This window comes from Camelus dromedarius, chromosome 26 (genome assembly GCF_036321535.1).
Source record: "Camelus dromedarius isolate mCamDro1 chromosome 26, mCamDro1.pat, whole genome shotgun sequence".
Lineage (NCBI taxonomy): Eukaryota > Metazoa > Chordata > Mammalia > Artiodactyla > Camelidae > Camelus > Camelus dromedarius.
This window is the reverse complement of record NC_087461.1, coordinates 12,404,582-12,431,539: the sequence shown is the minus strand read 5'-3', so window position 1 is coordinate 12,431,539 and position 26,958 is coordinate 12,404,582. Positions and strand designations below refer to the sequence as shown.

At 41.0% G+C, this 26,958-nt stretch overlaps 1 protein-coding gene across 2 annotated transcripts in view; it reads left to right on the top strand.

The window, feature by feature from the left end:
- PRTFDC1 (phosphoribosyl transferase domain containing 1) overlaps positions 1–20,908 on the top strand; it is an 82,612-nt gene extending 61,704 nt beyond the window's left edge. The window contains exons 4-9 of one of the 2 annotated variants that reach the window (XM_031444676.2): positions 2,522–2,587; positions 13,160–13,174; positions 14,772–14,854; positions 15,320–15,366; positions 18,311–18,387; positions 19,586–20,908. In XM_031444676.2, the coding sequence (XP_031300536.1) occupies positions 2,522–2,587; positions 13,160–13,174; positions 14,772–14,854; positions 15,320–15,366; positions 18,311–18,387; positions 19,586–19,633 (336 nt within the window). In that variant the 3' untranslated portion in view covers positions 19,634–20,908. Of the gene's footprint in view, positions 1–2,521; positions 2,588–8,361; positions 8,380–13,159; positions 13,175–14,771; positions 14,855–15,319; positions 15,367–18,310; positions 18,388–19,585 lie in introns of both variants that reach the window. The other variant, XM_010981958.3, reaches the window with a different exon arrangement.
- Positions 20,909–26,958: the final 6,050 nt, after the last annotated feature.

Sequence of the window (26,958 nt, the reverse complement as noted above, 5' to 3'; positions counted from 1 at the left end):
AGTGCCTGACTCCAGTGTACCAGGGAGGACTGAGCCGTGATCATTTCCCAGGAGGGAGGGAAGGAAAGAAGGAGGGAGGGATGGAAGGAAGAGTGGGAAGAAAGGGGAGAAATTAATCATAGCCAGCACCTACTGAGTATGTAGCATGTGCCAGCCTCTGTTCTAAATGTTCTACTTCTATCAGTTCATTTGATCTTCAGAACCACCCACCAGATAGGAGAATAAGTGTCCAAAAGTAGCCAAGACAATTTTTTAGAAGAACAAAACAGCAAGACTTTTTCTACCACATACTAAAACATACTAAAAAGCTACAATAATTTAACAGTATGGCTTGGATGCTAAAATAGACATTTTAGGTTAGTGAAACAGAAGTATGTAGAAATTGACCTTCATGTATGAGAATGAAGGATATGATAAAAAAAATGACATTTCAAACCAGTAAGGGAAAAAGTAAACAACTCTATTGATGGTATTAAGACAATTGACTATATACACACTTGGAAGATACAAGTTCCAGATGAATTAAGGACAAATCTAATATTTAAAATATGTTATAAGCTTGGACTAAGTAAGATCTTCTGAAATAAGACTTGCCTGAAAACACACTATATGTGTGACTTAGAGCATAGATTTCAGCTTTCTGATATATTGTGTTTTGTTTTTAATCAATAGAATGGAGAAGATAATCATAGAATTACTGTGAAATTTACTCCAATCTGGCAGAGTATAAATCTCATTTGTTACATTAAACTTTGTGGTTTAGGAGTTGCATCCAATCCTGCATTCCCCCGTCCTCTGGAGGCACTGAAATTTTATTTTTTCCTGCTGCCGTTACCGTATCTGAGTCTAATATGCAGAAATTCTCCCTGTATTAACTCCTCTATCTCAGCACCTGTAGAAGTGATGAGAGAATTTTCTCCTTTGGGATTTTTGACAAGTTCTGAACCTACTGACATGCCTGCTTGTGAACCTATGATTATACACGCCTGTACAAAACCAGCAAACAATCAGTGAATTCCGGATAGTCTTTGATTTTCTCCTTTTGAGATCAGTTCCCATAAGTAGGAAATTATTGGTCTTATTTAACTTATGGGCCCCTTTCAAGCATTGTCCCCACTCCTTTTGCAACAAGGAATGAATGCTTTCAGAGTGGAAGCAGAAACATTTTAAGGTCATTTTTGTTGTTGTTGTCCTCCTGAGCATTAAGGAAAAAACATTGGTTCAAACTGTTACATTGATTGTGTGGTTGTTTTTTTCTCCCCTTCCCAGGTGAGTGATGCTATGACAAAGTAACTCTAGGTCTGGATAAAGACTCTCAGTGGTGACAGAATCCTGTACAAACCAACCCCAAGAAAATTCCTTTAAGGGAATGAATTGGCTTAAGGAGCTGGAAAGTTCGAGGCTGGATATAGCTTCATTCAGGGAAGGCCCGGCCCCACCTGATCCATATGGAATGAACTCCTCCCAGAAAGCGGCAGGGCCTTCCTGCCAGAATTAGCATTGAACTGGCCAAAGCCACAGCTGTCCGCAGCAGTAACCGAGGATGTTTCCTGGTTCAGCACATTGTGCATCTGGTCCCTCTACTGGGGTCTTCTCCCTTAGGTTACTCTTTGGTGGAAGGGGCTGCAACATCACAGCAGTCTTGCTTGGTCATGAAGCCAACTGCTTGTAGGATACCTGCTTCCATTCCTTTAATGCATCTCTGCAGTGAGGCCAGAAAACAAGTTGCCTGCTCTGTTTCTCGTCTGCCCCCATGTTATTCCATTGTGATAATGTGGAACAATCCGTATTTTGTTCATTTCGTGTGTGTGTGTGGTTTAGTTGGGACAGGATGATGTCCCTTACATAAACATTGTGAAAAGGAACATGCATGACCTCTAGTAGGATTTGAATGAAGTCTTCAAATCGTGATTCTAGGTCTCATGGTCCTGGAACTACCGAAACTCCACCCAAGTCTGAAGGGCTAAGTGTAATAGTGCTTGAGCCGTATGTGTGTGGCTTGGCAGAACTGCCCTCGACGCCGGATGAGAGATTGGACCAGCGCTGATAGGGAGTCGAGGAGAACTCTAACCTCTCTGGAAACCAGTCTAATTGGTCCCCACTGCAGGGCTGGAACTGGGGCTCATTGGCACCACTGACCAATGCTCGGCCCACCGTCGGGCACCCGTAGCCCCCCCCCACCCCAGGGAAGTCCAGGAGCATGACTGTTTTCTCCAGTTTCATCTGCCTCAAAAGAGGTCTGGGCACCTTCCATGGTTTTTTTGTTCCAATATTAGCTTTGCTCACCCTCTCTCCACTCCTCCCACCCCCTCTCCATGCAGGCTGTCCTGCCAGCCATGAGGATGCTTTGTCTCAAGCACAGGGGCAGGGGAGTGGCTCTTGGTAACCATAGGCAACCATGAATCTGTACCAGCTATTTGCGCTATATTTGTAAGGCACAGCCCAGCCGCTGGCTGGGTAGACAGGGAAACATGCTTTAAAGGTTTTCTTGTACAGTAAAATATTGTCTCTAATTTTTCAGAATGACCAGTCCATGGGTGAGATGCAGATAATTGGAGGCGATGATCTTTCAACACTGGCTGGAAAGGTTTGTTAATGTAACTGTGCCATCCGTGCTCAGGCATTGATGCTGTGGGGAAATCAGTGACTTTCATTTCAGGTCGGCACTGCAGTCCGTCTCGGACACTCTCCCGGGTTTGCTAATTCATGCAAATGGATGTGTGAATCCTTTTAATGATTTCTCTTTTTATAAAACACTCCTTCTGTCATGTTTCCAAGACATGATGTGAACCAAATCTTTCCTCTCCAAGCTTTCTTCCAATCTTGTTTCAGACAACCTGGTATTACAAAACCCCTTAGCTTTCCTCTCCTCTCTCTTTTTTTTCTACTCACCCTTTCACGTACCTCCTGAAAGGGAAACTTTATCCTTAATTTGCCTACTTTTTCCTCTCATCAGTGCCTCGGCGCCTAAGCACATCAATCAGTCATTTAAACAGGTTTGGTGAAATGTTTACAACTTAGGCCAGGAATAAAAAAGGATTGCTGGAGATTTTTTTCATTTTCAGCACTCTGCCTTTTTTCCCCCTCTTTAAAAAGAATGGAGCCCATGAAATTATGAGGCCAACACCTCCCATGTTAACTCGGAGTTCCAAGCCTGCCAGTGCTGAATAATGAAGTGGAAAACTGTTTGGATTCCAACATAAATCCATGCCTTGGAAGGAAGAGCTGTTTCATCAAGCAGATGGTCTTTGTGGAAATGTGACCTGAAATGCAAGTTTTGCTGTGAATGAAAGCAGCATGGAATTTGTTTTTGTTCAGCTCTGCTGACGTATCACGTATTGATTATCCACGAACAACTCCAGCTTTCTAAGTAAAACGGCTCAATCTATTACCCAAGCTTAATCTCTCATATTTGCGGTTGTTATTGTTATGCAATTCCCCCACGGGGACAACGAAGAGGAGCCACGTGTAATAAAAATATGTGTAATAACATCGGGAACCCCACAGAGCCACAAGGACTGACTACAAAACCGCGTACTTCCCTGTCCTCTCCTCCGAAGACAGCACAGTAGCATCCAAGCATTAAACTGCTATCTAGTAAGAAACTACGTCCCACAGAAATTGGAATTAACTTGTCAATGTTAATGTATGTATTACATCCGTGCAGAAAGTAACATCCTAGAAAGATAAAATGCTCACAGCAATTTCCAGAAATTCCTAACTTTTTAACAACCTTGGAGTGGTCTTTAAATGAGTCATTTTAGTACTTTGTTGTACAACGTTGCCTCATAAGTTGATTCCACAAGAGAAATATCATCCCTTGTGCATTTACCATGGAATCTGTCAAAGTGGCAACTCTTAAGGAATCCCAAAGGAATGCCAAGAAAAAAATTTGCACAGAAAAGGTGTGATCTTTCTCCTGTGCCTTCTAAAATCATCTTCTCTTTTGTTTTAAAGTGGTGTTCCCTCTTAAGCGAGCACTGGAAACTCCATTCCCTTGAGAAAGAGGGGAGGTTGAGCAAAGGGTGGTTTCTTACAGGGGTGGGTGAGCAGAAGGGGTGACAAGGATGTGCTTCAGTCTCCCCTCCTACAATTGCTGCAAGGACCACATCCCCCCCCCCCCCATGAGAAAGTAGAAGTCAGGAGAGACGGAAAGCCAGCCAGCAGTTAGTCCCAGCCGGAGTCAGCTTCAGTTTTTTGCTAGCACGACAAAATGATTCTTCCAGCTTGGCAGGTGCTATAACGTGGTACCTTTCCACTCCCCATGGGTGCACAGGTGCGTTTCCATATACATCCAAACATGTGCCAAGTAGAACCCCTTGGGCCTCTTGGGTAAATATTTCTTAAGATGAATCAGTGTTGATTAGCCAGGTTCTAAATTGTCACGACAGCTTAAGATTCTGCAGCTCAGGGCGCCTGGGCTCCCATCAGAAGGGGGTGCTTAATGCCCCAGTGTAGACCACACTCTGTGCTTTCAAATACGTCTGGAATCTGCCCTCATCTCTCCATCTCTATGGTGACCATGCAAGTCTAGAGCTTGCTACTCAAAGTGTGGTCTAGGGCAGGTGTCAGATAAACCTTCCAGGGAAGGGCCAGACAGGAAATATTTTTAGGTTTTGTGGCCCACACACAGATACTTAACTATGCCATCATAGGATGAAAGCAGCCAGCTGCCATAGATGAAATGGAAACACATGGACATGACTGTGTTTCAATAAAACTTTATTTACAAAAACAGGCAGCGGGCCCAATTTGGCCAGTGGGCTGCAGTTCGCTGACCTTTGGTCTGGGAATCAGCAAAGTCAGCACCACCTGGAGGCTTATTAGAAATGCAGTATCTCGGGTCCCACCCCAGATCTGCTGAATTAAGTCTTCACTTTAACAAGGTCCCTGGATGATTCACATGCACATTAAAGTTTGAGAAGACTGGTCTTCTAGGGTGAGACCACCACTCTCCGTCTTCTGGGTGCTGTGATAGCCTAACTCCTTTGCCTGAACTCCCACCTTCACTCAACTCCTGCCACCCTCCAAACCACTCTCCAAGAAGCCGTCAAAGGGATCTGCTTAAAATACAAACTGGATCACGTCACTTGCCTGCTGAAACCTTTCAGCGGCTTGTCACTTAAGGTTGTCAGACTTAGTAAAAAAGACAAAACGGAAAACAGGAGGCCAAGTTAAATTTGAATTTCAAAGGAACAATGAATACATTTTTTTTTTAGTATAAGCATGTCCCATGCAATATTTGGAGCACACTTAAGCTATAAAGTTGTTCTTTATCTGAAATTCAAACGTATCTGGATGTCTGTATTTTACCTGCCAAGCCAGCGCTCTGAGACGCCAGTCCAGCCTCCTCGTGACAGCCTGAAAGACCCAAGAGACCCAGTCATGCCTCCCTCCCAACTTCACTGCACACCATTCGTTCCCCCCACCTCCCAGTGCTGTAACTACCCCAGCTAAGCTCCTTCCTGCCAAGACCTTGGGCAGGCCGTGGCCTCTACCTGGAATCTACTTTCCTCCCATCCTTCAGATTTCAGCCTAGTCTCCCATGTCAGGGAGGCCTTCCTGACTCTGTCTGCAAGGAGCACATCTCCCCTGCACACTACCCCCACCCCATTCTCCATTCATCTGCCAGCATCCTGTTTCCACTGAAGCCCTTTCCACAATTTCCTGGGTTTACTCTGTGGACTGTTTTTTATTCGCCTGTTTCCCCTACCAGCATGTCCGTGTGATGTGTGCACGGTGCCTCATCTATGACAGGTCGGAATAGGTATTTGGTGGCCGAGTGGGCAGGCTCCTCTTTCTCTTAGATGGAGATCAGAAAGATATCTTCATTAATTTGGGGAATGGGAGGACATGTCAGAAGAAGGATGAACAGAAGCCCACCAGGTCACGTTAAAGGACAGTCAACCCACTGGTTTGGGTGGGGATCGGATGAGTGGTGTAGAGTAGGGGACATTCTCTCTGTAGAAGCAGAAGGGCTTCAGTGTCACAAGAGATTCAAGGGGAGACTGACTCGGTGGATGCCACACACCTGAGAGTGGAGAAGCAGAAAAAACTTCACTTATCTTCTGGAATTTTCTTTCCCCTAAACAGATAAATGCATTCATATGCCCTGCTGTGCTCACCTCTTCTTCAGCCTTTCAGAAAGAAAATCTATCCATTAAGAATTCAAGAGATCTTTCAAAACAAATTTCAGGGGCCCTCTGGAGTCTTCCCTTCATGCAGAATGTACACCAGCTGGGAAAAAACTTAAAAAGAAAAGGCACCCCACAATTAGGGGGCCCTATTTTTAGTGGTGGTAGGAGGCAGTCTGAAACTTCCATAAACATCTGCACTGGATGGAGCATGCACTGGGTAAATATCTACACTGGAAGGGTTGTTATGGGTCATCGAACTTCTCCCTTCTCATAGAGGAATCACACGATTTCTCAATCAACCAATGTCCATTGAAGTTGCCTTTATCATTAAATTCTCACTCGGCCGTGAACTTGTATACTTCTGCTCAGCATCCTGAGAACTTTAGGGATCTTTCCACTCAAGACTTTTTCCTTGAGCTTAAGGAAATCCAAAGAAGGAAGGATGCCTTGGGACTGTAATTGCCTTAGAGAAGAGAGGGTGAGGTTTTACTTGGGACCAGTAGGTCTGGGAACAGCACAGAAGAGGGAGGAAGAACAGCGGAATTGGGGACACAGCAGAGCAGGGGACAGGAGTGCCCAGTGTCCCAAATTCGGCAACAGAAAAACACAGATGTGCAAGCTAAGTGCAAGATTTCTTTCTTTCTTTCTTCCTTTCTTCCTTTTTTCTTTTCTCTTCTTTTCTTTCCTTCCTCCCTCCCTCCCTTCCTTCTTTTTTTTTTAAAGCAAAAAGAAGAAAGCTCACAAGAAAGGCTGGCTGAGTCATGGTTCTAAATAGGTCACGACTGTTGAATAAAAGGAGCGCTCAGTGATTCAGTGCAATGGCCCCCTCAGCTCACAGTGTTAAACACGGTCGGTGTGTTTAAGCTGTCTGCACAGCGCGCTCTCTGGCTGATTTTTTTCAAAGTTGATTTAATCCTGGCATTTCATAAAATGTGTGTAGCCATTAAAGCAAGACGATTTTATTCATGTTCAAGAGAAAATCTCTGAAAGGGAGGAATAAAACCAAATGCATGGAAACAGGCCCAAATCCGGCAGCAGAAAAACACAGATGTGCAGGTTAAGAGCAAGATTTCAGGAGCCGTGCCACCCACCCCCTACCCCGCACCCCAGATAAGTTTCTAATCACGTGCCAGAGTGGAGCACTGGAACCTGCCAAAATCTCCTCCTTGGCTGCCTGAACTGTTTAAATCATTCCTTTTTATTGCATCCGACTAGCTGAGAACAATCATGGAAATGCCCACCGACTGATGATTCTGGCGGTTCTGTGAATTGTCACATAAAGTGAGATGCTGGACTGCATGCCTTTCTCTGTGGGGTTTACATCCTCACTCCCACTCATGCTCAGCATCCATGATCAGCTCATCATCACCCCTGCCATCTCTCTGCTCAGCGTGTCCACAGCCACAAAAATGCATCACCAAAGATTAGACTGTGGTGTGCCCCTATTTTGCATGTTTAAAGACTGAAAGGAGGAATAACCTATTTAAGAAAATCATTTAGATTTGCATCACTCTTTCCTCCTTTCTTTTCTTCTCTTTCTTCCTTCTCTTTTTCTTAAGGAAACTCGATGGGATGAGGGTCCATCAGGCCACAGAAAAGAAGGAACACACTCTGGAGATTCCCCACAGGAATTTTGCCTGCAGCCCCCAGGCTGCAGATTCTACTTCCTCTGGGAGGAAGTGAGCTGGGTGTGATGAGGTGACTAAGACAGTAACTGGCGAACATCTCTGATTCGGTGATGGGAGTGATCAGATGGGAAGTGTTTAAGAAGGCACAGTGTGTTCCGAAAAAATTCCCCAAGGTTGCCCACTCAAAAAGATGGGAATTTTAGATTTCTTAATGCAAAATTAAAAGCAGTAGACATTAATTATAGCTCAGTGAAGGAGGAATTGTACATCATTAAGGAGAAAAATGGAGCACATGTGTCAAACTATGATGAACTAGAGAAAGAAAGGAGGTCAGAATTGATTTGTTCCACAAGCACTGTTTTTTTGAACACCTGCAGCGTGCCAGTCTCCATGCTACATACTGATCATATAAAGATGGGTCAGTCTTTGTCTCTTGGCTTGTGGGGCTGATCTGGGCCCATTCAAGTATAAAGAGTGTGGTTCTCGTAGACAGTAGGTACTGAAAGTGCTTCCAAAGTTGGAGTAGTCACTTTCTCTCCAGTCTCAGGCTACTTCTTGTTTTGCGTGGCCAAGCCAGTCTTCCGAAGGTACTGAAGACATTGCTTTTGTTGGAGGTGAGCTTTTCACACAATAGATGGGCCACTGAAAATCCAGACAGTAAATCCATATATTACTAGTGAAAGAGTTTGAAAACATAGTTGATGTTCTATAAAGGAAAATAAATATTTATGTAATGACTGTTCTGTATAATGCACTAAAGAACTCCAGGCTTCTGCATCATTCCCTTTCAGTACACTTTTTCTATATTAGCATTCCCTTGCCCATCATTTATAAGCCTACTAAATAATTTTACTTTTTTAGTGTTATATGAAACTCAGAAAGTTCTGTGTTTTTACAGATGTTAGCAACCCATTTAGCTTTCTTAATCCTCCAAAATCCTGAGACATGTAATTAAACCATAACTAACCAATAAAAATTTATAATTCTATTAATAATAAATTATTAATAAAATAATAAGCATTATTTTTCTCATAATACTGCTTTTAAGGAAGAAGAGCTTGCTGGGGAGAAAAAGAAAAAGAAAAAGCAGAAAAAAGAAGGGTTATGGCTGTATAAGACACTGGAAGATGGTAGGAAAAACAATTAGGAATTCCATGAAAAGTAAACGGGCTCTAAAAGGAAATATATTATAGTATACTACTTGACTCTGTAGTGGGAAAAAAAAACGTAGCCTGTACAAGAAGATACAGTCATAACAAGGTAGCACTGGGGGATGGGGAAAAGAAGGGAGGTAGTGTGAAAGAATTAAAGTCTCATCTATTATGTAATATAGTAAACAGACAGTGTATAAAATTGTTAACTTGAGAAACAGAAGTACAGAAAAAGAGACTATTCTAAATGAAAAGAGAATTAAAGATCCAATGCATGGTCTTAGATTGGAAAAACCAGCTACAGCAAAGGCCATTTGAAGGACAACTGGGGAAATTTAAATACATACTAGGTTTCTATGATATCAAGAAATTACTGTCAAATAGAGAACTGTTGTATACACATACAATGGACTTTATTAAGCCATAAAAAAATAAAGAAATCTGCCATTTTCAACAACATGGATGGACCTTGAAGGCATCATGTTAAGTGAAATAAGTCAGACAGAGAAAAACAGATACTTGTGATCTTACCTATATGTGGAATCTAAAACAAAATAAAACAAAAATCAACCTCATAGAAAAAGAGATCAGATTGGTGGTTGACAAAGGCAGGGAGTGAGGGGCCAGGGAACTGGAAGAAGCTGGTCAAAAAGCACAAAATTCCAGTGACCAGACAAATATGTTCCAGGGATATAATGTACCACATGATAACTAATGTTAACACTACTGAGTTATATATATGAAAATTATTAAAAGAGTAAATCCTAAGAGTTCTCATCACAAGGAAAAAAAAGTTTTTTCTTCTTTTTCTTTTTCTTTATCTTTTTCTTTTTCTTTTTCCTACATGAGATGATGGATGCTAACTAAACTCATTGCAGTAATCATTTCACAACATGGATCTAAGTCAAACCAGCATGCTGTATGCCTTAAATGGACTTAGTGGTGTATGTCAGTTATATATTGATAAAACTGGGAAAATATGAAAAAAAATAAAATGAAATAAATTATTGTCACTTTAGTTAGATGTGCTAATATTTTGGTTATGCATATAAAATGTCATGATAACTTTAATGTAAGGTATATAAGCATTTTTATTTTTTATTTTTTTGTATAAATATTCCATGATTTATTTATCCATTTACCATTGATGACCATTTGAATTGCTTTCAACTTGGGGCTATTACAAATAGTTTCTGTAAACACTATTATTATACATGTCTTTTGGTATGGAATATACTCTGGAGTAGAATCGCCAAATAATAATTTTTTTGTTTGTTGTTTCTTTTTTGTCTTTTTTTTTAGTTTTTTTAACATTTTTTTATTGAGTTACAATCATTTTACAACATTGTGTCAAATTCCAGTGAAGAGCACAATTTTTCAGGTATACACGAACATACATATATTCATTGTCACATTTTTTTCGCTGTGAGCTACCACAAGATCTTGTATATATTTCCCTGTGCTACACAGTATAATCTTGTTTATCTGTTCTACATTTTGAAATCCCAGTCTGTCCCTTGGCATCCACAAGTTTGTATTCTATGTCTATGAGTCTGTTTCTGTTTTGTACTTATGTTTTGTTTTGTTTTGTTTTGTTTTGTTTTGTTTAATTCCACATATGAGCGATCTCATATGGTATTTTTCTTTCTCTTTGGCTTACTTCACTTAGAATGACATTCTCCAGGAGCATCCATGTTGCTGCAAATGGCGTTATGTTGTTGGTCTTTATGGCTGAATAGTATTCCAGTGTATAAATATACCACCTCTTCTTTATCCAGTCATCTGTTGATGGACATTTAGGCTGTTTCCGTGTCTTGGCTACTGTAAATAGTGCTGCTATGAACATTGGGGTGCAGGTGTCATTTTGAATTGGGGTTCCTTCTGGATATATGCCCAGGAGCAGGATTTTTGGGTCATATGGTAAGTCTATTCCTAGTCTTTTAATCTCCATACTGTTTTCCATAGTGGCTGCACCGAAGTATACTCCCACCAGCAGTGTAGGAGGGTTCTTTTTTCTCCACAGCCTCTCCAGTATTTATCATTTGTGGACTTTTGAATGATGGCCATTCTGACTGGTGTGAGGTGATACCTCACTGTAGTTTTGATTTGCATTTCTCTGATAATTAGTGATATTGAGCATTTTTTCATGTGCCTATTGGTCATTTGTATTTCTTCCTTGGAGAATTGCTTCTTTAGGTCTTTGCCCATTTTTGGATTGGGTTGTTTGTTTTTTTCTTATTAAGTTGTATGAGCTGCTTGTAAGGTATATAAGCATTTAAAAATATTTTTAACAGTTAGAAACACCTCAACATCTAGAAAATCTTTAGATTTTTGCTATTTGGTTTTAAACATGTGTATGCATTGCCTTGATTTTAAAAACAGGTTTAGTTAATTTAGACCTTATAGTTCTGGATTAGTACACATCCACATCCAATTCCCCCTCCCCAGCCACCACTATGTCTTCTAGTTGAAGCTAATCTTTTCAAGGATGACTCTTGTTTTGCAAGGTTCTGTTCAAAACAGATTTAATTATGTTCAGTGCACTTTATTTAATTAGGCAAGAATTCAGACTAATAGTTTTAAGAAGGTTTTTCATTATAATGCTGAAACAGAAAGAGATCGTGAACTAGCACGTTAAATTAACCAAGTGTTCTCCCAGTATTCCGCTTGGTTAATAGGCATGGTTGGTAAGCCTCATTCAGACTAAAAATGCACATCCTAACTAGCTGTGATGGCTGGATGGTTAAGAACATAGTAAATGTGTTCAGAATACCAAGGGGACTTCTCTGTCAGTGTGATCCACGGGGGATACTGTGGGCATGGCCTATTTTGAAAATGGACAAAATATTATATTTTAATCATAAAATTAAGTTTCTTTATGGACTTAATGAATAAAAATACTATACCTGTCAGAATAACACTTCCAGAAAGATATTTCTGCCTAAGAATGCGTTTGACACATAAAGAAGCATGGTGCAAATTTAACAGAGTCTTTGGTTGGTTGGTTAACATTTTCATTACTTAAATCTCTTTTGCATTAGACATAAAAAAGATACCCAAGGTGTAAGACTTGACAGACTTTTTAAATCATGATATGAATCATAGAGATAAATGAAAAGTTATCTAAAGAAAGTCGCCATTACATTAAGAAGAAGATCCAAACCATTTTTTCCCATGGGAATGGCTTAGTAACATGGTGATATTTTAATTTGGCAGTATTGACATGTGACTACTAATCCATTTAATTGGTTGATTTTAAGTCATTCATACATGTAATTAGTTATTATTCCTTCATTCAAGAAATGGTCACTGAGCATCTATATGCAGGTATTTATGCTAGGGACTGGGAATACATAATAAGCAAAAAGAGCATGATTCCACCTTCATGGAGTTTACGGTCTAGTGGGGAAGACAGGTATCATTCAAGAAGTTAATAGCTCAGTTGGTAGAGTTCCTGGGTTCTATCCCCAGTACCTCCATTAAGTAAATAAATAATGAATAAATAAACCTAATTACCTCCCCCCTCAAAAAATAATAAAGTAAAATGTTAAGATGAAGCATAATCCGTGGTTCTAGAGGAGAAGTGGAGGGATGCCTGGAAAGCACAGAGGAAGGGGCATAACCAGGCCACTAAAAATATAAACCAGGCTCCTCCCCTTCCTCAGAGTTGAAATCCAAGAGTAAATACAGTGGGGTGTGTATGGCTCAGTGGTAGAGTGCATGCTTAGCATGCATAAGTCCTGGGTTCAATCCCCAGTACCTCCAGTTAAAAAAAAAAAAAAAGCAAGAGTAAATATAGAATCCCTGGGGACTGGTAGCTACACTGGCGGAGGGCTGTCCCAGCCGAATACAGCTCTGTCTCCATTAGTGATGCTGTCTATGTTGGTCTGTTTACCTCGTAAGCTCTTAGTAAGCTTTGTGTCCCAAAGAACGCTGGGTGGGGACACTTGCCAGAATGATGGAGGTGGGAGGACTTTATGGATAGCTCTTTAGACACATAAAGAGTCAAAGATAAGCCTCCCCCTAACCTGAATGTAGATGCCAATATAGCAGCTCTAAGTAATTCCAGAAAGACTGTTAAAATGAATCTGGAAGTCCTAGATTACCTCCAAGCATTCAGGTTAGATGGATGGCGGAGGAACAGCTAAGCTAATTGTGAAATTCTAACTGTAAGCAAAATGTGTGTTTATCTTATGAGCCGGATTTGCATCAGATTCCAAATAATTGTTGTTTTTAATTTCAGAATGTCCTCGTTGAGGTAAGCTGACTTTATCCATATTTGGAAGTTGAAAGAATCTAATGGTGAGTTTCAAAATACAGAATTTGTTATCAAATTGGCCAAGGACTTATTGAATTCCCACTGTGTACAGGGCTCTCCAAATTTATAGAAAAGGAGTCAACTAGAATTACTAGCTTGAAATAACTTAGAAGAATAGCTTTGCAGTAATTGTTGCATGGTGCTCTATCCTGTTTTATATCTAATGCCATACATGTCTAGATTAATTCTTACACCTATTTCTGAATCAGACATTTTTACAGAAGAGTAAACCAAAATTTTTTTCATAGTAAAACCAAGGTTAGAACTGTCTTCACCGTTAATTCAGGGTCCTTGCTAATGACCTCTAATGACTTGGAGCAATTCTCCCTTCAACATCCAAATCATGAATACAGTCAATTTTAAAATGCCTTGCGGGAGGGCATAGCTCAAGCGGAAGAGCGCGTGCTTAATATACACCCGGGTTAAGCACCTGGGTTCAGCCCCTAGTCCTTCCTCCAAAAATAAATAAGACAAGTAAACCTATCACCCCTCCCCCGCCAAAAGAATTTAATTTAATTTGTTTTTCTGTTTAAAAAAAAAAAGGAGGGAGGGTATAACTCAGTGGTAGTGCTAGGCATGCACGAGGTCCTGGGTTCAATCCCCAGCACCTCCATTTGAAAAATAAATTAATAAACCTAATTACCGACACCCCCCCCCCGGAAAAAGTCGAAAGAAATTAATTAAAAGTTTTAAAAAGAGAGAGAGAGAAAGAAAGAGCGGGCCGTATAGCGCAGCACGCCTGTTATCAGCTGGCGAAAATGCAGGGAAGCTGTTTTCAAGCTTTTGTTACGGTTGCCTGTGTACCGCATGGATCTGCAGCTCTTCTGGCTCAGACGTAACCCATGCAGGAGACCCTCTAGCCAAACGAATTGCCCAACCCTGGCTAAATTCAGACCTGTTGTTTTGATAATCAGCTCCTGACAGCTGATTTCTGTCCCAAGGACAATACATTTCGGCCGCCCACTCTGCTCTCATTGTGAGGCAGCTCGTCAGCGGGGACGAGCCTCAGCTCGCGGCAGCCTCGCACCCTCTGAACCCACAGGCTGTCACCAGCTGCTGTCCAGACACATCTCACTTCCCAGCCACAGAATCCTCTATTAAGTGGGGAGAGTGAGGGGGAGGCGTTTATCCATTCAGGGTATTCAGATATACATCCCATGTCCATGAAAATTCATGCGCGCTGTATTGTGTTACATAACCTCGGGGCCAAATTTAGTCCTTGAATGTGCGTGCACGAGTCCAAATGCACTCAGTGAAGAGCCCCACATGCTCTCCAAAGGCTGAATTTAGCCTTTCAACACAGCTCAAAGATTCCAGGAGGAAACAGGCACCAATATATCCCCTCAAACCCAGCTTCCAGAAAGAAGCACCTGTCTAAAAAATATAACCAACTCTGCCTCGTGCTTTGACTCCAATTTGACAGCAATTCTAATTACGATGCATTATTAATAAGGAATAGAATCATCTGTCTGGATGAAAAAGCTTTTTAATGCAGCCCGAATGCATTTGACTGAATTTGTCTGTCCTCTTTGCAAAGGATGTTGTCGGAATGGGGAGGACCATGAAAGCTTTGCTCAGTAGCATAGAGAAATACAAGCCCAACATGATTAAGGTAGCCAGGTGAGTAAGGCATTCACGTCATCCTTGTTTCTGTCTTTCCAAGCCAGCCCAAGAGGGATGCTGACACAGGATGCTGTCTCCAAAGAATGCAGACCCTTTGCCCTGGGGTGTTACGGTTTGGCCACACTGAACAAACAGCCCATTGGACTGCTAGCCTGAGAGAGAGGAAAGGGAAGAGGACGTGCTTTGCTGTATGTCTGAGCCCCTCTTTCCTCTGCCTCCATTAGCTGTTTCCAGGAGCAGCTGGCTAAGCCCCAGGGCCCGTGCCCCTCTCCCTTCCTTTCATCCAGAATCTCCCTGATGTGGTGCCGCAGGAGCAGAAATTAGAGGGCGGTGCTGATGCCCCAAGTGCTCCAGGGGAGAATAATATCATGTTTCAAATACATATTTTAATGATGCTCAATTCTATTTGCCATTCACAGACATTTTATCTGGATCACTAAAGCTTTATTTTTTTAATGATAGTTTGTTGGTGAAGAGAACATCTAGAAGTGATGGCTTTAGACCTGACTGTAAGTGTGTTTGGCTTCTTGTCCGTTGGTTATTGGCTGGTGGTGCTGTTTTGTGTTTAGGAATCTTTGGTTTCCTATTTGTCGGCATTCCATGTGAAACGGAAGCTGTAAAGATTTGATGGTGCCATAAACACGCCGTCATCTCCCCAGTGATAGAACCCTCTACCATCAGGGTTCATTTTCTAATTGGCGTCTCTCCCAGGAACTCTGTTGCGTACATTGGATGTTTTTATTTTTAGGTTTCCCATAGCACCTTCACTCCAAAGAACTCAGCTAAATAGGTTTCAGGGGGTCGAAAGAGACTTGACCCCCTCCCCCAGTCTGACACAGATGCTCAGGATTCCTCCCTTGGCCTCTTTCTCCATCAGTTGGACACAGAGAGGGTTGAGAGGGGTCCTACAATCTCACGAACTGTGAGCAGATGATGTGTAATGCTGCCCTTCAGGAAGCCTGAATTTCAGCACACAGACAGGGTAATCCAAGACCCCTACCCCCCACCTCCAAGCAGAAGTTCAAGAACACAGAGAATTAGCAGAGGCAGTACCTCCAGATACCATCCTCACCCTTGAGTTCAGACGTGTGTTCTCAAGGACTTCCCTCATCTAAGGCTCTTTCTTACCTGCTCCCCATGATACGAATATTTCTCATGCCAGAAGGGATAAACAAGCTGCTTGATTATTTATTATTCTAACACCAGAAGCGATTTTTTTTTTCACTTGCATAGGCAGACTTCAGCTTGGTTTTTATAACTTACATTTGCACTAAAGCCTCTGGGATAATTTGGCTACAGTTCTCATCAGCAAGCTGAACAAACATTAGAACAAGGAGCGCGCTATGGATGGGTAACGAGCCAGTGACACTGAACTAGTGGTTCTTTATTCTAAAAGCAGGTTTCATTCCTAGGCTGGATGTATTAAATCTAGATAACGTCAGTTCTGAACAGAGAGACCCAATAGCATGTTCCTGTCCAGCTACTGGCTTGGGGAAGATAATCTGGATGTAGTTAAGACTGGACAAGGTTAATACACAGAAACCTTCTAGGGAAATCATGTAAGACACTGCATAGACAAGATTTCAACTGAAGGAGAAAGACATGCTCTTCAGACACATCCAGCTAGTTTCAAATTTCTTGTGTCGCTTACAGCAACAACATTAATAAAATAACAGCCGCTAACACTAGCAGGAGGTTATGACGTGCCTGACTCTGTGCTAAGAGCTACAGAGAGATAAACACGTTCAACCCTCACAACCTTGCCCTAAACTAGGTGCTATGGTTGTGCCCACTTTACAGATGATGAAATTGAACACAAGCAGGTTAAAGAGCTTGCCAAGATCCCCTAGCTGTAAGTGTAGAGTCCGTGTTGAGCCCAGGCAGTCTGGTTGCAATCATGACTCTCCTTCTTGCACTTCATCTGGTAGTAGCATCTGCAATTGCAAATATAAATGTAGGAACTACACCCATTTACCAGCTAGAGATCCATCAGTCTGATTCCTGGCTGTTCTCCTGTCCCACTGATCCGGCGTTCTTTTGTTCCATGACAGCTCTGAAGGTTTAACCTTTGGAACTGACTTTCCCAGTCTGAGTTGCCAGTGCCTGCTGTAGGGACTGTCTTACTCTCTGGAAAGTCATTATTATCCTTGCCACCCAGTTTTCCTAGGATTTGCTAATATTCTTTAGCTAACTCAGGATTTCTATTCTGTCTTTCTTCTGAGGCTTTGTACTTTTTGGTCCTTTCTCATAATTGACTTTTTCCTTTATGCTCAAGGTCACCTTGTATATGCTCTGACACCTTTTCTTCTGCTCTGGTTTCTTAGCTTTGATTATTTTTCTCAAGAAACCTACAGTTTGGAGCGATCAAATGGGCTTCCTAAGAGTGACACATAATGCAATCCTTAGAAAATAAGTCCTTCGTCTCTAGCACTGTCTGGGAGCAGGAACCAGTTGGCTTCTCCATGTGAAGCATCCTTGGTCAGAAGGATCAAAGTGGTGCTGAGCAGTCACCACGGAGAGAACTTTCTCTGTGCTGTAAGTCCACTGGCTACACCAAAGTACAGTTTCAGAGAAGTAAGCAAGTACATCTCTCATCTATAATACTGTAACAAACAAACATGAGATTCCCCCAAACTGGAAAAGAATTTGAAAAATCATTGGGCAGTAGCACATTTATTCCATCTCAAGACCTGAAGGAGAAGAGCTATTGTATGTTCCTTAAGAGTCCTTTCCAGTGAAAATCATCTTTCTTTCAATATATTCATCCTTTGCTTAACCTAAGTACCTCATCCTGCATTTAAATCCACTTACTCTCATTCTGCCTCCACAGGAGACAAAGTGCTAATTAATATCATGTGCATCGTGGACTCAAAGACTAGCGTTAGGATGACCCTTAGCATTGTCTTCCTCGAGCTGAACCATCCCATTTCCTTTCATCTTGTCTCCCAGGTTTTCTTTATAGCCCTTAATCCAGCTGAGGACACTGAGTACAGTGGGAGGATGGCTTCCTATTGTAACAGCCTGTGCCCCTGTTCACATATTACAGGATTGGAATACCCTGTTTGAACTGCCCTTCAAGCTTCGCAAAGTGTTTCCTTTGGCATGGTGTCGTTGGATACTGCTTGCTTTGGAACAACAGGGCCACATGTCTGATTCATGCGTACTTCTTGTTATCCACTGGGCTGCCCGAGCCCGCTCTCAGCTCTGTGTATGAGGAGTGCAGTCATTTTTCACTGTCTGTCTGCCTGTTTGTCTTGTCTCCCTGAGTCGTCACTCCGGTCCAGGTCCTGTTGGGCTCGTCCCATGCATTGCTTATCACTTTTCTCTCGTACTTCTGCCTAACGGAAGGTCCCCACTGGTTAAGTGCCAACAATAGCATATGGTGGCTCTAGACTTATGTTATTTAAATTATGTTTCTTTTTTTTTTTTTTCTCCCTCTCTCTCTCTGCTCAGATGCTGGCTTTGAGATTCCAAACTTATTTGTGGTGGGTTATGCCTTAGATTACAATGAATACTTCAGAGATCTGAATGTAAGTCTTGCATGCAAATCCCTAGCCCCCTTTTCACAAGAACTTAACAGTGGCATCAATTTAACACATTTTTGAAATAATGATGGCTACCATTTATGGAGTGTCATCTGTGTCGGGAATATTCCGGGCAATTGGCATTCATAATCCTAGTGTATTCCCACCACTACCCTGCAAGGTGGATATTAGGATGATGGAAGCAATTATGATTATCTCTATTTTGTGCTAAGGAAATAAGGAAGTTAAAAGCTGCACTCTAGCTTATTACTGATTTTTCTCCATCGTCATCAACTGTGTCTCCGCTTAACCATACTGATAGTTAATATAAACTGTTTTGTGCTGGGGCTTCAAATCTAGCAGGACCAAGTATAGCTGCATGTAGCTCGTAACTATTCTCGTTTGGGAGAAACGGTTTTAACACGTAGACATGGTGCATGACCCTGCCCACTGCTGAATGATCTAGGGGTAGACATCTTACCCAAAGTGGAAACAATCAGTCTCTCGCCTAGGAATTAGAAACTTAAACCAAAAGCCACAGAGACCAGGGGACTTGGGGCTTAAGCCATGGGCTGGGGGCTGAAGCCACCCCCATTCCTGCCTTCCACTTGCCTCATTACTCTGCTCTTCATCTGCCTCTGTGAGCTACCCCAGCAGCCTGCCTGCCAATCACACTCCCTCTTTCGCTTACATTAACGTGACACCATTCCTGTTGCTTGCCATCCAAATGTTTCTGACACACTTCTTGCTATCCAAAAAGGGTCAAAGGCGAGGCAGTATTGTGTTTACCACGGCAATTTCTCCATTCACCCTAGAAGTCGTGCTTGTAGCAGTAGGAGACTTCTGTCTCCACCAGTGCTTACTGGACTCCACCACCTTCAGCATCTCTGGGTGTTGCAGACCCACAGAACCTGATCTGGAACGAGCTCAAAACTAAACCAATGAAGAAACTTTTGTCAAGCATTTGAGTGGGTCTCTTTAGATTTCACATACATACATATATACATAAGTGTGCGTGTATACATATATGTGTGTATACGTGCATGTATACATATAGGTATATACATTACATATAAGTACATGCATATGTATTTAAACGAACAATAAGCGAATACGAGAGAACATTCTGTTCTTACTGTATCCCATTTTCTGCACCTCATATTTTGTGAAGAAGCGGATGCATGTAAATCCTTTATTGTTTCAGCACATATGTGTGATCAATGAACACGGCAAAGAAAAGTATCGAGTCTAAAGAAGTGAATTTTCACCATCGAATCTCCGGATAACATCCTAGTTACGACGACACTCAGAAAGCCAGCACGTAAAGCCTGTCTCCCAGGCCTCTTCACTCAGCAGGATTTAAAAGGGAAAAAGAAAAAAATTTAATGAGAGAGCTTTCTTTTCTGAGATTACAACATAACATAAAGAGTCCCAGAGGTTCTTAAGGGAAAAAAAGCAATGCTTCCATCTGACTTGCTCCAAATTAAACACTCCGCCTTGTGACTCACGAGCTCAGTCTACCTTCACACCCCTGAGATACACCTTCTTGTGTTTTCATAAACTCATTATGCTCAATGACTGTACCCCCACCTAGTTACTCAAATATTTTTCACTAAACTTTTTTTTTTAATATTCTACTTTGGTAATATTTTACAATCTGAAAACCTACAAGTATTTTAGGTGAATCTCTGAGCCCATATACTGGAAATGCGACTCAATTCCCAGACTAATAAAGGAGGAAAAGGACAATTTAATATAAATTTCTGTTTGTGCACTTCTGACAGGCCATTATTATTTGCTTTGACAAAGCCTCTCTGAACAGCAGCGTACAGTGAATCTTAATGATGTTGTGAATCTTAATGATTTTATGAAACGGACCTTTGCCCAGTGCTCTCGACTGGGGCTTCCGGGTTTGTGATAACGGTATGTCATGTATGCATGGATGTACTCAACTGTGTTTAACACTTTGAATTTTAATTAGAAAAAACACAATGGCAGCAAGGCCCTGGTTTCTAAGCGCCATCCTTTTATTCACGTGGGACATGAGAAAATACCATAATTGTGGAGGGAGCGGGCAGTGTTTTCAATGCTCGAAACTAAGCAAGTATAAATTTTTCCTCTATTTCCATCAGAGGGAAAGACACAATTATGGATTATCCTAAACATGAACACAGAGGTTGAATTATTTTTTTAAAGTGGCCTTGTGAGACCGATCACACAATCCAAGGCATTCTAGGAAACTAGGGGACTTAAAGTTTTTTCTGAATGCCATTTTTTTCCATTTCCACTGTTTTATGAGATGTTTTCTAATTTAATGGGGATTTTAATTGAAAATAAACTGGAGTGACAATAGAGCTGTTGTTTTTTTGTTTTGGTTTGGTTTTTTCCTCACTTCCTAAAAGGAGCAAATGCAAAGTAAATAACGAAGCAGCCTTTGTTTGGTTCTGAACTGTACGTGGTGTATTGTTATCAGGTCCCAGCTTCCTTTAAACTAATAAAGAGTAAGAAAACTTGTTATGTTTAATAACTGCTTATGGTTTTTCTTCCGCCTTCACATTTTTTATATACTTTCAGCCATTAAAATGTGTGTGAGCCAGTAGCTTAAATATACTACTGCAGACATCTTCCCTGTGGCTTTATTTTTGTTAACCTGGAAAAAATCCAATATATGCACCAGTATAAGCAAATGATTAAGCCAGGCTTGATCTGCTGCTTTTTTTTTTTTTTTCTCCTCCTTAAGCTTGTTTGTAAGAACAAGGAATTTTAGTTGTAAAAGAAGATTTTCCTGCATATCTTTGTTCCAGCCAGAGAAGAAAATAAACCACACCCAGATATCCCAAGGGGCAAGCCAGCAAAGGGAATTCCTCCTAGCTTTGTTCCTCAAAAGAATCAGTATCCAAGGCAGAGGTTGATAATTCCGTCTTACTGGCCAGTTTCTTGAACTCTCAAAATTAACATTTTAAATATAATTTTCCACTATGGCACATTTGTATCAGAGGACCTAGAAAAATCCAAGCACATTTGATTTTTAAATATAATACTGGGCACAAAGTATGTATTTTTTAAATTGAAGTACAGTCAGTTACAATGTGCCAATCTCTGGTGTACAGCACAATGTCCCAGCCATGCATATACATACATATATTTGTTTTCATATTCTTTTTCATTAAAAGTTATTACAAGATATTGAACATAGTTCCCTGTGCTATACAGAAGAAACTTTTAAAATCTATTTTTATATATAGTGGCTAACATTTGTAAATCTCAAACTCCCAAATTTTTATCCCTTTCTGCCCCTTTTCCCCATCAAAGTATGTATTATTAAAATATTTTCTTTAAAATATTGAGTTTTACTAAACATCACTATCACTTTTGGGAACCATAGGATTTTTCAAATTAGAAAGGAAATTGATCTATGTCAGAGGATTTTGAGAATGATTTGTGCTAGTTAATGCTTAAAAAGAAAAACTCATTAAACACACAAGAAGTTTAATCATTTTCCCACTATGTTTTCCTATCAGGTAATATTTTGACAGTGATATCCAAAAATATCACTGTTTGGGAAAAACAGTATTTCTTTTTCTCTTGAAAACTCTAGCCTATGTCATACCACTGAGTTTATTTAGCCTGGACCAAAAATGGAAAAGTTTATCATCTGATGAATGGTTCACCAATGCATTTATTAATTTAGTGTTCCAAAGCTGATTAATAAGGGGGAAAAGTGTGTGGCATGTTTCCCTGGAAAAATTTGGATTCCGTTACAATCAACATAATCAGTAATACTTGGGGATCTTTCAAACAAAGTAAAAGCCCTCATCCTAAACTGGCCCTTTCTCACTGGACTGGAATGTATCACATATAGAACGATATACCCCCAAGGTGAGCTGCGAGAAGGTCAGATCGTGATGTGTCTTGTTTAACCTTTGGATGTCTGTGGCTATATCATTTGTCTTGCCATGTCCCAGTCCTCTGGAGACTGAAAACAGCCTTGCAGAGCATAAGCCATCACTTCCTCAGCCTCCTGTGCAGTGAACTTGGATTTTCCCCAAGGAGATAGAAGGTAACCTACCCCACTTCTAAAGACCGGCTGTCATGGAACTATTTCCCCACTTTTGTTTTATTGAAGTATAGTCAGTTCCAGTGTGTCAATTTCTGGTGAACAGCATAATGTTTCAGTCATACATGTACATACATATATTCATTTTCATGTTCTTTTTCATTATCAGTTACTACAAGATACTGGATAGAGTTCCCTGTGCTATACAGAAGAGACTTGTTGTTTATTTTACATATAGTAGTCAGTATCTGCAAATCCTGATTTTTTTTATTTTGTTTTTTATTGACCCATGTTTGTAATAATGTTAGTATGTTCTAGGAAATTGAAACCCCAAACCACACTCTCCACCCAGACGTCTGGCTAATTTTGGCAAAAAATAGCACTTGGAGGTTTTACTTACTTTGCCATCATCAAGTTCATTTGGATCTCCTGATGACATTTGAGGGCCAGTGGGCCAGCTTATTTCATGAAGGGAAAAGAAGATCATGGAAGGGAGATGTGGGAGTTGATGCTGGGGGAGGTGTGCAGAGTAAGGAGAGAGGATATACGTGGAGGGGGCTGCGTGGTTCCGTGGCCCCAGTCACCCTCCATGAGTGGAGGGAAGTAGACTAAGAGGCCAGCAGAAAGAGCTGTTTTCCTGGTCACTTTTACGCCACCAAGTAGGGCAGCCAGCCAATCTCTGCATTTCACTGAGGATTCTGGCACAGCCCTGGCGCAGGGAGAGGTACTGGAAAAGCAGGTCCGTTTGATGATCCCAGGGGTTCTGCAGTTTGGTGAGCTCCTGGGCTGGGAAGGGTATCCACATCCAGAGGGCTTCACCAGATGCCCCCTTCTGAGGCTTTCTGGGCCACAGGCATCCACAGAGGACCAGAGCAGCCCACGAGAGGAATGCAGATGGACACTTGGGAGAAAACTCTGCATATCCCGGAAACACAGGTACTGTGTGGGCTGTCCCACTGCCGGAGCTGCAGGTGCCCTGAGCAAGGATGCCTGGCCGAGGGGACGCGAGGGGCTGAAATCCAGCCCACACTCCACTTACCAAGCCATGAACCCCATCAGCACCCAGAAAGGGGTGTCCTTTTCTTAAAAGGGTTACCTTTTTCTAGTCCATCAGGAAAGGATTTTGGGGGTTTTTTTTCTTTTTTTTTCAATTTCTCATCCAGTAGGGGGGTGGCTTTTTTCTGCCAGGGTGAGCTTCACTCAGAAATAGGTAGGGGAGAACGTGGAGTCAGGGTGTGGTGCTGAAGTCCTGCATTTTCCAAGTGAGAGGAATAAGCCTGAACTCATCTGTGACCTCATCTGTATCCAGATCCTAGAGGGTGTTGACTGAGTGAGGACAGTAAGTGTGGACGACTTGTTCAAGAAACCTGGCTGTGAAGAGAAGAGACACAGAACATAGCTAGAGGGCTTTTAAAAGATGAGAGACACCTGTGCATTTTTATTTGCCACAGAGAACAAAACATCAAACAAAATAGTAGAAAGAGTGTATTCATTATTGATGGCTGTGTAACAGACTACCTGAAAACTGAGTAGCTTAAACCAAAACTTATTATTTATTATTATTCATGCTCCCAAGACTTAAGAATATAGGGAGAGCACAGTGGGGCTGGCTTGTTTCTGCTCCTAGATGTTTGTTGCTTTAGCAGGAAGATTCAAAGGCTGAGGACGAAACCATCCAAGGTGGTAGCACACATGTTATTTATATTTAAATTAAAGTCAAATCAAATTTAAAATTCACTTCCTCATTCACACTAGCTACATTACCATTGCTCAAGAGCCTCATCTTAGCAAAAACAGAAAATCTCCATGCTCACAGAAAGTTCTGTGTGTCCTCGCTCCGATCTGAAGGCCTGTCTGGCGGTTGGTGTTGGCTGTTGGTTGGAACCTCAGCTGAGGCTGGGATTCTTCTTGGGCTTCCTCACAACGTGGCGCGGGGGCTCCCAAGGCAAGTGTAGACAGAGAAACAGACAGAAGCGGGTGAAAGCCACATTGCTTCTTACATGACAGGCTCACTCCCACTGTATTCTGTTAGTCAAAGAGATACAGAGATTTGTCCGAGTTCAAGGGGAGGCAACAGAGACTGCCGTCACTCGGTGGAAGTGTAGCAGCATCCTACTGTAAGAAGATCAACTGCGATGGGGTAAATGTCGCTATGGCCATCTTCAGAAACCTGAAAATGAAACCTGCCACAAAAAGCCTATGTAGCCTGCACATTTCCCTACTAACAAGATGAGTGAAGGAATTAATGATTCAGTAGCCATAATGCATAATTGAAACAAGCCTGCTTGCATAGATTTTTAAAGGTTACAAAATAACCATCTGGCCACGTGGGAAATACGAGATGATGAGAAGAACAGCAGACAGTAGCACACCTTGACTACAAAGATGGAAAGACCCGTCTTCCCACTGATAGTATTTAGATTAAGAAGACTTTGAGAGAGCAGTTTTATTTCTATTAAGATGCTTAAGTTTGAAATATAAAAAACATAGTAAAATAGTTTTTGCTTGCCAAGTGTACTATAGATGTAAATTCATACTGAAATTTTAGTAGTTCCAATTTTATATGAAAAAAATTGAATAATAATTTGGCCAAGATACTGATTCAGGATGGGGCTCCTTAAAACACTATACTAATATATATATTTATATATATTATACTAGAACTAGTACTCACCAAATCAATTAATGCATTTTTTAAACAACAGTTTACTCAGTACTAACCTACAGGATTTTACAATGAAAACTGCTCTGATTTATCTATTTTTATTAATTTTTAAAATTTAAGTGTAGTTGGTTTACAGTGTGTTCATTTCTGGTGTACAGCATAATGATTCAGATATAGATAGATAGATAGATAAATAGATAGATAGATAGATAGATAGATAGATAGATAGATAGATATTCCTTTTCATATTATTTTTCATTACAAGTTACTCAAAGTCATTGAATATAGTCCCCTGTGCTATACAGTAGGACCTTGCTGTTTATCTATTATCTATATGGTAGTATCTGCAAATCTTGAACTCCCAATTTATCCATCCCCATCCCATCCTTTACCCCTGGTAACCACAAGCTTGCTTTCTATGTGAGCCTGTTTCTGTTTTGTTCATTTGTCTCATTGTTTTAGATTACACATATAAGTAATACATGGTATTTTTCTTTCTCTTTCTGGTTTACTTCACTTAGTATGACAATGTCCAGGTCCATCCATGTTGCTGCAAATGGCATTATTTTATTCTTTTTATCGCTGAGTAGTATTCCACTTGTGTGTGTGTGTGTGTGTGTGTGTGTGTTTGTGTGTGTGTGATATCACATTTCTTTATCCAGTCCTCTGTCAATGGACATTCAGGTTGCTTCCATGTCTTAGCTGTTGTAAATAGAGCTGCTATGAACATTGAGGTGCATGTGTCTTTCTGAGTTAGAGTTTCCTCCAGATACATGCCCAGGAGGGGATGGCTGGATCATATGGTAAGTCAATTTTTAGTTTTTTGAGGAGACTCCATACTGTTTTCCATACTGGCTGCGTTAAACTGCATTCCCACCAGCAGTGTAGGAGGGTTCCCCTTTCTACACACTCTCTCCAGCATTTGTCATTTGTGGACTTTATAATAATGGCCATTCTGACTGGTTTGAGGTGACATCTCATTGTAATTTTGATTTACATTTCTCTGATAATTAGTGATATTGAGAATTTTTCATGTGCTTATTGGCCATATGTATGTCTTCATTGGAGAACTGCTTGTTTAGGTCTTCTGCCCATTTTTTTTGATGGGGTTGTTTATTTTTTGTTATTGAGCTGTGTGAGCTGTTTGTATATTCTGGAATTTAAGTCCTTGTCAGTTGCATCATGTGCAAAATTTTCTCCCATTCTATAGATTGTCTTTTTGTTTTGTTTATAGTTTTTGCTGTGCAAAAGCTTATAAGTTTAATTAGGTCCCATTTGTTAATTTTTGCTTGTATTTCTATTGCCTGGGTAGACTGCCCTAGGCGAACATTGCTAAGATTTATGTCAGAGAATGTTTTGCCTATGTTTTCTTCTAGGAGGTTTATAGTGTCTTATCTTAATGTTTAAGTCTTTAAGCCTTGATTTATCTGATCTCCTAATATTGAATGACAGAATTGGTCAACCAGATAAAGAAATTGATGTAATTTGTCTTATCTTTAACAAGGATTTTGGTTCTGCCACATGAAAAATATTCATCAACAGCTGGAGAAAATAACTTACATGACATAGCTACTGGGTGATTGCACAAATCCTTATAGTTGTATTCAAAAGAGATCTGTCATGAGCATAACAAAGCACGTTGTGAAAGATTCAAGCCCAGGCATTGGGTGTGTTGACATGTCATGAAAGATGTGGCTGCAACTACTGTGGCTCATGAGCTATACAGAAACCTGACAATAACTCGGTGTAATATTTAGCACAAAACTCAGAGGTAGGAATTGGCATCTTCACTTTAGAGATCAGGGAATGAGCATCCAAGAGATTAAATCACTTACCCAGCATCACACAGCTTTGT